The sequence below is a fragment of the Dermacentor andersoni genome, chromosome 3, assembly GCF_023375885.2.
Source record: "Dermacentor andersoni chromosome 3, qqDerAnde1_hic_scaffold, whole genome shotgun sequence".
In the NCBI taxonomy this organism is placed as follows: Eukaryota; Metazoa; Arthropoda; class Arachnida; order Ixodida; family Ixodidae; genus Dermacentor; species Dermacentor andersoni.
The window spans coordinates 1224802-1234908 of NC_092816.1; the positions used below are offsets into that span (position 1 = coordinate 1224802).

At 45.1% G+C, this 10107-nt stretch overlaps 1 protein-coding gene across 10 annotated transcripts in view; it reads right to left on the reverse strand.

Annotated features, from left to right (window-relative positions):
* Srrm234 (Serine-arginine repetitive matrix 2/3/4) overlaps positions 1–9877 on the reverse strand; it is a 285071-nt gene extending 275194 nt beyond the window's left edge. For all 10 annotated transcript variants that reach the window (XM_055065695.2, XM_055065691.2, XM_055065690.2 and 7 more), the window contains exons 1-2: positions 9778–9877; positions 3923–4172 (exon numbers count right to left, since the gene is read on the reverse strand). In XM_055065695.2, coding sequence (XP_054921670.1) covers positions 3923–4161 — 239 coding nt within the window. In that variant the 5' untranslated portion in view covers positions 4162–4172; positions 9778–9877. The remainder of the gene's footprint in view (positions 1–3922; positions 4173–9777) is intronic.
* Between the last annotated feature and the right edge of the window lie 230 nt (positions 9878–10107).

A 10107-nucleotide genomic window follows, 5' to 3' on the forward strand; every position in this document is an offset into this window, starting at 1 on the left:
GATCGCACGCACCGATGAGGCCTGGAAGGGTACAGTGGCTTGCTACCTTCGACGACTATGTCTGTGGGTACTGTATAACCCTAGTGAAAATCACAAGAACGAGAAAAATAAATTGTTTTTGATGCGGCTTCAGCTTAGGCCTCGCATTCCCACCTCGCTTCAAGCAAGCGCCACGTTTGCCGTGATGTACCCCATCTGCTTCGTACAAGCCAACGAGCGACAAGCAGGCATGCCGATTCAAAAGTCGCGAACGTTTGTCAAGACGACCCTCCAGCCATCCACAAGGTGGAACGGGGCACCAAAGCGGTGAGTTTGGGCTATAACGAGTTTGCCCGCCTTCGCCCTTTCCTTGGCTCGGTCGCCCCCGATGCTTGCTGGCAAAGGCACCGCTAGCGGCTGTCGCGCCTAGAGGAAGGCTCCCGGCAGAACATGGGGCACGAGATTCAGCTACCACATTTGGTGACTTCTGCATATCATCCAACTGAACCGCACAGGTAGCCAGAGGACGCTCTCGGAGACGATAAGCAAAGATAAAGGCACTCTGAATCCACGTTTGGTGTCACTGTGGGCCTCTCGTATCTCACAAGGGTGCCCACCACGGTGGGCTTCAGTTTAGCAAGCCACCAGACCGGGTCAGCCGTTGCCTCTCACTGTCTAGCGCCTGTCTAGCGTCCAGTGCCTCTCACTGTCACTGCGGCTTCAGCGCACCGCTGCGCGTGCGCTGAAGTTGCAAAAGGGGGACACCGAGCACTACGCACACAGGAAGACACAGCAGTGCCTAAGTTAGCGGAAACCGTTTGTCTCTGGAGACACCCAACACTGCATTAATGAGCTCCCACACCCAAGGGTGAAAAATACAGAAAGGGGCGTCGCTAGCCTGTTGCTGTAGGAGGATGGCTCCCCGTGGCAATGCTGCTTGCTCTTGCAATAGCCAATGGGCCCACTTGCGAGTGCTCGGGCAATCTCCGTCGGCTTAGGCCTCATTGCCATCATCTGCCATTGCATTGATGCCATTGGTGTGAGCGAGATATCTGGTACTGCCGATTTTATGAAATGACAGCACCCACAGGCTACACTTAGAAAATCAGGCACTTAAGAGTGAGTGGCCTGTGATTTTGCCAAGTAGCCCAGTTCCACAAAAATCCGATACGTGGTTTCAGAGGAATGCCTCGTCAGTAGATCACACAACCACAACTTCTTCAAAAAGACAAATTGCAAACAAAAAGAGATTCAGATTTTTACTTTGTGAGAGCAATTTCACTACCGTTGAGAAAAAAGTTACAATTTTAGTCACAAAACTGCCGTTAGATTTTTATCTTGCAAAGTCTATGTAGTTGGAACCTTTGAGGTGATTTAATTATGAAAACTCTAAACATGTTTTAATGGTCGTAGCTGCAACCATTAAAAACAATGGTCGTGGCTGCACATGTACAACAGTGACTAAATCTTTGAAAAAACACATGGATGGATGCTATGCACGTCCCCTTTGAAACGGGGTGGTGGGTTGCACTACCAAGCTCTTGTTCTTGTTTTGCCTAATGTCCTGCCTATATATTTGAGAAAACACACAAACACAAAGAAATCCCATCAACAAAAAGGTTTTTGAACCATTACTGGGAACTGTTTTTGTATGCCTCCATTGTTTGTAGCCTCCATACTTATCCGCCAGCAAACCTCCAATTGCGTCTTGCTAATAACCCAAGGGCTTCAAGGAGGCCAGAAGAGCCTAAACCGGCAGCTGAGTAGATATCTTCACATTGTAGTAAAACATCTTTCATGCACCTTTTTGAAACAAAGCACCACCTAGCATCGTGCCTCGGAGGTGCCGCAATCGTTCGTGTCACCTAGGAAGAATTCTTATTGTGCTCCCGCCCCTCAGCTTACATTAAAGCTGATCTTTTCACTCCGCTCTATGGTAGCTGCCACCACATTGGCTTGGGAGCATGTCTGCTTAGCCCAGCCTCCTGATGCGCGCTCATGGAAGCGCTGCTTATGCGTGTGTTGTTTAAAGTGTCAAGAAAAGTAATTTCTATCTGGTTCCTTAGCACTCGAAATGTTACCGCGAGATGCTTTGCCACATGGCTCTCTCGTAGGCGTGCGATTACCAGCCAGCAATGCTGCGCGTGTCTTATTGCAAGGCAGGCAAGAACTGATAAAATCTATTACCTCGGAGAGCTTTCCTCTGGTGTTTTACATCATGTTACGTTGACTTCTTCATTTTTTTAGATAGTGATGCTCATCCCACATTTGTTGACAGTGTGTTTAATGTTTTTAAAGAATATGGTATGGGCTTGACCTTCCCGTTCAACATTCCAAAAGATAGGCAAGTTCCACACCTTGACATTTGTTTAACTTTTTATGAAGGCTATCCTTGGTGGCAGTACAGTATCAACCTAGATCTATGAAATCAATCCTGAGCTATAATACTGGCTGCTCTAAGATTGTGAAGAGGGCAGTAACAACTAATGTACTGAATGCAGCACTTAGGAAATCTTGTTCACATACGTCAAAGCCAGCCTTCAATGCACAGATTAAGCATTTAATGGACGCTGGATTTCTGAGCACTGTCATTACCTTTGTTTGTGAAAGTACCGTTTCCGCCATTAAGTGCGGCCATAGGAAACCTGAAAGTAATCAAGGTAAGCAAAACAAAAAAGATGTGTGGTAATTCTGTACATACACAAAGTGGTGCATGGGTTAGAGAATGTTGGTACCAGGTAGATGTACTGTTTTCTGCAAAATATAAGGTAGGACACATCTGTTCTAGAGTTGATAAAATGCTAACAGATAATCAGGCAATGGGCAGCTGTACAGTGAACAGGTCAACAAATACATTGCATGTGCAAACGAAGTTGTGTATGTCATTTCACTGAAATGAGGTAAGGAATATGTTGGACAAACAAAGCGCTGTGTTAATGTTTGTCTTAGAGAGCATGAATTATCATTACAGAAAACTGCGCCACTATATCTTGCTGAGCATTGCAAGTCATATTGCTGTGTCCCTCTCTTTAAAGAAACTTGCATCATTTTCGAACGCGCAAGCCAGACGGCAAGAGCAGAAGTATACAACATAAAGATTGGGGGGGTGGGGAAGCGAATAAGTGAATCGTCGGTCATTCTTCCCAATTTATTTATCTACTGATTATAACATCAAAGCATACCATATGTCCTGCACACATACTGGTTTTTGGGACTTCGGTTCCTGTGTATGTGTGTGCGAACTTCCAGAATAGAACATCAGTTGCGAGTCAGCGCGCATGTTTGTCCGTGTCACCGAAAGAACAAATCATAACCAACTCGCCACCTTCCTAGCTTGCTTCATGTGAAGAGGCTGCATGAATTTTGTACAGAATTATTTGTGCTAGTTTATCCATGTACATAACAATAAACCATGTATAAATTACACACATTAAACAAATTTAGTTGATTTATTGTGACCTGAAAATTTATTTAGTGGTCTTTTTCGGAAAATAAGTCAATGTCAAGATTTAAATCAGCAATAAAATAGGTGAACCTGGGGGTTACACTTTCCAAACATATGTGCCCCGCCAAGGGTTACTACATAGAGCCCTACCAGCAAGCACTCAAGGACACACGACTAAAAATGACAGCAAAGAGATCAATGGCATATGCAGGTTTAACTTGCTGACTGGCCCAACTGCTGACCCTTCCAATTCAGATGGCACCATATGTGAGAAGCAGCCTTCATAAGTATTGTTGGCTGGTAATACATCGTGAATGAACTGCTGTACTGCTAAGACCTTTATGCATATCATAGAATATGCACAAAAGGGAGAGTCTTGCGATCTGTGTGAAAATCCCAGCAGCGTCACTTTGTTTTTCCTACGATGCTTACAGTTTTGCATCAGCCACAAAAATGCACACTGTAAGGCAATGCTTTCAAGGTAAGAAGGCACTTTACCCTTGCTCCTCCATGGTTTCCTGGAGTTCCAGGCACTTGATCTCGAGCTTGCGCTTGCGCTCATGGTCAAGAATCTCAGAGTTGGCCTTGCGGATGAGTTGTGCATCTAAGCGCTGAATATCCTCTTCCGTCTTGTAATTGACTTTCTCCCGCGAGCGCTGCACGAGGGACAGATTGCGCTGGACGTAGCCGTTGGTGCCACTGCCACGGGCAGTCTGCAACCCAATGCCGTTGTACATGCCGGCTCGTCCTGCAAGGCATTTTCCAGAAACAAGCTATACGAGCTAGACAACACTGCGCATGTGTACACACAAGGGGGCCTTGCAACAGCTTCCCTTGGGTACACTGGAGTTCCTTTCAATGAATACATTCCTGCACCTAATGATAGCAGAGACATAACAAGTGGAATGTTGTCCCTCAGTTGGGGTGGTACCAATAGCAATGTGTTCTTTTCTCACTTGTTTCCACGGGGCACTTATAGTTCGAGGTTGATATCTGACTATGGAGGCACAAGTTCTTGCTTGGGAGTAACTCATGGTTATGAAGAATGAATGGTGTGCAGTCAAAGGCTGGGCATAACAGAGAGCGCCTCAAGCCGCACAAGAGAGCGAGCAATGCAAGATGGCGGGCTCCCTGCTGCGTAATATTTGAAGCTTACAGATCGAGAGAGTTTTCTCACCGTGTTCTAAAGGTGTTGCAGTCCTTCATGAGCAAAGGCAGCAACAAACAAGCTCTGATTAAGTGGTCACGATGACTATCGTCGTGATTTCTCACTACCTTCACATGCACCAACAAATGGGACATGAAACAACTCGTGCCTCTCTTGCAGAGCCAATTGTACCACAGCTTGCTTCAACATGCACATGTGTAAGAGCAGCAAGGGCAAACCTGTGACATTCCCACAAGGCAATGAGACCATAGGGTGATGCTAGCAGTGCCTCAATTCTAACGGTAGTTGCATGGATAACAACAACACCATACAACTCAGAGAACTATGTCTTGTTTAATAGTAAGCCATAGATCAAAATTTTTAACAGTGATAAGTGACACTATAATTATTTATCACTGCTTAGAAATTTCGCTGTGCACCTTTAGTGCAACGAAGCACCATGTGGCACCTGCTGTGGCAGTTCGCTTTGGGGCCCTCTCCCGTCACCATTTTCGAGCCTTCAAGTAGCCCGCATATTCAACCCTTTGAAGGTTGGCTAGGCCACACAGGCCCAATGCAGGCACTACTATACTATGACGACATCAGTGTTTACATAGAACAACTGGCACAGAAGTGGTGTCTGGGAAACTACACTGCATTACAGTGACTATACTATCTTATAAATGGCTCCCATCATCCACAGAGAGCAAACTGGCACTTTCAAGGTATGATGCCTTTGTAGTGTTGTAGATGAAGCTATTGAACCACTTCGCTTAGACTATTACGGCAACCCGCAGCTCATTTCCACCCGTCTTGCCGAGTGCTTAACAATTCTGGTCATTTGATGGTGTTGTCAATGTCACCTGCTTTGCCTACTTCAGCTGTAACTAATACGAAGAGTGCAGTGATAAACATTTGAGCATATAGGCTGAATTTAGTTTTAACTGTTTACACATATCACAAACAACATTTCTTCTAGATGCCCCCGTTTTAAAATGCTTTAAATAAAGTCAGAGACTTGATTTTGTTTCAAATGCCACTGCTGTTTTGACAGTGCAGACACACCACGGCTCGGACACGAAACATGTCATATGCCAAGGCCAGCACCAGTGGCATGGAGTCAAAGGAGTGGAATGCCTGCTACACTTGGACCCCCTTGACTAGGGCAGCAACCAGGTAGGATCAAAGCTTTTTCTGCAAGCAGCCTGTTGGCTGGGCTTGCCAAATAGCTTGCACCCATGGGACAGCACTACCACCTTTGGCGGCCAACACTTAAATATCCTCATCGCAACAAATATACATGATCGAGAGCACCGTTCCTTTAATCTGTGCAATAAAACGCAGCAGTTGTAGTGCCTTCATCGCAGAATCGTAAAGCAAGCATTTCTTACCTTCCTATGCTTACTTTCATAACCATTAGGCCACAACTGCATGTATGCTTTTATTGTGCCATCAACTGAGACTGCCTTATGCCACGAAAGTATGGAAAAAACTAGGGTTCAGCAATTATTTGCAAAAGTTCCAATTATGCCAGGAACATGAAATTTTTGTCACAGATTAAACATCATTTCCCCTATGATTAATGAACTTGAAATCGGTATCGTGTACAGTTAGTTTAGTATTCAGAGAAATATAGCGGATAACGATTGTGTGACACTCACACAATTCATTAGAAATTTTTTCTCGCAAAGGCAGTATTTGATCTACACACGAGAGAACAAGCTTTGTGAATATAGGTTTTGAATACCAATAAAGCTGGACCCTGTTTGTGGTGCTATCAGCAGCTACACAGCATCCTTAAGATATCAACAACAATATGTGGCCTTGATGAAACAAACCATTGTGCAAAGATATTTTCTCCAAAATTGATGTAGGTCATGACATACACTGGCAATTAGAACTGTGACCATCAAGGTGTGTCCAACCTAACCACAGAGCCATACAGAAAGTTAATATACGGAAACCTTTATGACTTATTGCACACAACTGAAGGCTCGTTTGTACTTTGTACATGGACTGGATGAGCACCTATGAATCTGCAATATGTTGCTCCCCCCTCACCCACCCCCGTTCATCAGAATGCAGCCACAGACTCCACTGCTGTTTTCCTGACATTCAAAGCAGCATTGAGAGGAAGGCATTTTCCAGTGAATGCTGAAAAGTGGAGGGTGGGGGGGGGGGTGCATTTCCACAATGGCCCAACTTCTGCACAAAAATGGTAATAAAATTAACCTTGAATTTTGGAGCTCCTAGCAATACAAACTACACCTTCCAAAGCTTAGGCAATGTCCCAGGAATGGTGTGTGTAACTGCAGTAAAATAAGTTTTGTTGGCCATATTACAAACACCATGATATCTGTTGGCAAGTCACGAAATAATTACAGTGTTTGCCTCTATTCATTCCTGAATGATATTGTTCCAAATTGCTGCACATCAAACAGGAATTTTCATTTGTGTGACAGTGCTAAAGGCTTGGGATAGCACGCATGGCCTTTTCAGACCCCACCCTTTTTTCTTTACTGATGTTCCTTCCACTGGTGTTGCTCTTTAGGCAGCACTCATAGCAGCTCGACACCATTGTCTGATGAATCTTTTTCGTTGTTATCACCAAAATCACTTTCTTCACTGCCGCAATCAGTTAATCAACAGTTGTCGCTGTGTGCTGTTGAGCAAGTTCCCGCACATTATGTTTGTTTGAACTGCCCTCAATGATTTCTCATTTCCGAAAGGTTGTGCTTCAACTCAATAAGATGCTCACAAAGTTGTAGTAGGGCCGCAATTTTGTAGCGATGCCTTTTCCCTATGCTAATGCCTTTCGTGTTTGTCGCGTTCATGAGCGGTCAAGAGAGGTTCCCCCCTGGGCGGAGCATCGAGCGCAGCCACTCACAAACACAAAAAGCACCAAAAAGCATTGGCATCGGAAAAAGGCATCGCTACAAAATCACAACCTAGAATTCTTTTTAACCACAAGGCTCTCCTCCCTGTGCTTGCGCCTTTTAGGAACTAGCCCCATCCTGTGTGTTTACACGATGATAATAATCACATAATGAATCAAACGTGAGCACTACTACTATCTTTCCCTTCACCACTGTGGCACAGTCTGGGGATCACCCTGTACTCCAGTCATATCGCAGCTCTGATCACAATGGTCCCACATTCCTAAGGCCAAGAGGGTAGAGACTCACTTGCCGGCACTCTCCGCCATTTGTTGTATTCAAAGTAACTACGAAACTGTTCCACAAGCTAAGTCCATGAAAAGCACGGCTAACAGCTTGAAAGGGAAAAAAAGTGTCATCCACCTGAATTGTAGCACGAAGCTACAAAGGGAAGCCTTATAGCTTTCTCAGAAACAAAGCCTCACAGTTGAAGAAAAATTTGTCCTGGTCCATGATTCGAACCGGGGACCAACGCCTTTCCGGAACGGTTGCTCTACCATCTGAGCTAACCAGGATCATGGTCCGATACCCTAGCCATGAAGGGTTAACCCAACTCATATTGTAGAACCTTTTTATTTATGAGCCCCCTGCTTTCTGATCTCAAGGACTGATGTCATGGTACAAACACCACATGCCTGTCACGATAGTTGTCATTCAGCCCAATGAGGACTACTACAGACATGCCTTGTGGCAACAGTGGTGTAGTGAAACTCATCATCAGATCAGCATACTGAACCCATGGCCAAAGGATCTCTTGCGGGAAAACTGCACTATTATGCTGACATGATGTGGCACTTCTGCATACAAAGGGTTGCACAAAAGGTGCCATGATAAAAGAAGCAAGTGAAGAGTCAACTTGAATGACACCAAAGAGAAAGCGCTAATCTTTAATATATACACTCAAAACAGGTGCTGGAGCACTGAGGCACTACAGCTAGCAGCAACCGAGCAGGGAACCATGCCTAGACTGACTGCATTTTCAGTCTCTTGCCCCCCTGCTAGCATAGTGCTTAATGCACACAGAACTATATATGGGCATTCCATTATGTGTCACTCCTCTTAATCCTACTCCTTTGGACATAAGATATCGTTTCCTCACATAAAAAGCATCATTTTGTACCCCACAGTATAGAGCCAACAAGCACTGAAGAGTGTCAGAAATCACAAAGCCTAACACAGTTCTTTGTTAAATCTTCATACACAAGAAATTACTTCATATGTGAGCCGAGGCTCTTCAACGCATCTGGCCACATGTTCTAGGTTGTCACTGGGAGAAATCCGTGAGAGCACCACCATCAGCACATTTTAACAACACAGTGCTGGTCTGATCAAACCTTTAATGATTTTCCCAATTTAGTCTGATAAACCGGTCAAAACAGGAGCTGCACTCAACTCCATATAAATACCAATACTCTAGTTCTCAAAATCAACCACTGTGGATTTCAGGTGGCCCAGCTGCGCACACTGTTGCCACAAATATATGATTTCGCTAGAATAGCAGCTTGGGCTTGTTGGTTTTCCATCCTGCTAGTAACAGCGCAAAATGTAGACAAGAGACGAGACAAGAAGACACCACATGCGCTGCAAGCGCTTGTGCTTGTGGTGTCTTCTTGTCTCGTCTCTTGTCTACATTGTACGCTGTTACTAGCAAGAAATATATGATGAGCTGCCACCTAGCAAAAGTTAGGCAACCGGTATAAATACACAGCACTGCTGTACCCAGTCCACATGTTATTGCACGTGTCGTGGTTTTAGTTAATGCTCATTAAGTGGTAATCAGTGCACTGCGCCAAATATCCTGTCAGCATCTACGGCCTACAGGCAATGAGAAAATCGCATATGCAGACATTTGAAAACGTCGAGTGTGCACCCTTGTCGTTACTGCCAGCTAAAACATCGCGTACGCAATCAAAAATGTAACGAGACAATACAACGCATATATTTTGCAGGATGCACGCAGTTCTTAACGAACGTAGCCGTCTGCGCTAACGGCACCGTGTCAACACACGTCAAATGCGCTTCAGCTCGATCGATAACACTGAACGCGAGTTTCGAAAGGATAAAAATATTCACGTCGCATTTACCCTAGCCTAATTATAACAGTGTGGGACGGCCTTCTCCGTCACAGTTGAGTGCTACACCGATCAGCGAGCTATACTTCACTACCGAAATGCATTCCCGCTGTAAACGTTGACAAAACAAACACGAAAGAACCCGTAATGTAAAGAACCTGTGCGTACTCCTGGCAAAGACGGAATGCTGTTACTTACCACTGTATGTAGTGTAGTGTGCAGTACGGACACAGTCGCAGCAGCGACGGTAACAAAACGGCTGCGCACGGTCCTGCGTTTGCGCAGCGTTTCCCTAGCACTAGTAGCACAGAACACCTATACAAACTTAGAGAAGGGAAACTGTACCTTCCACAGTGCTACGGAAATAAGCATAGCGGTGGCGTCGTGAACTAAAGTATGCGACCACAGGTGGCGCTGTACAACAGGAAACGGAAACGGGGTTTTGCACACGCTTTACCAGGTGTTCTGTGGCTTTACTGGGTTTCTGGCTGCTGCGCCTCGATCGTGCTCCCGCCAGTTTAGTTGCTG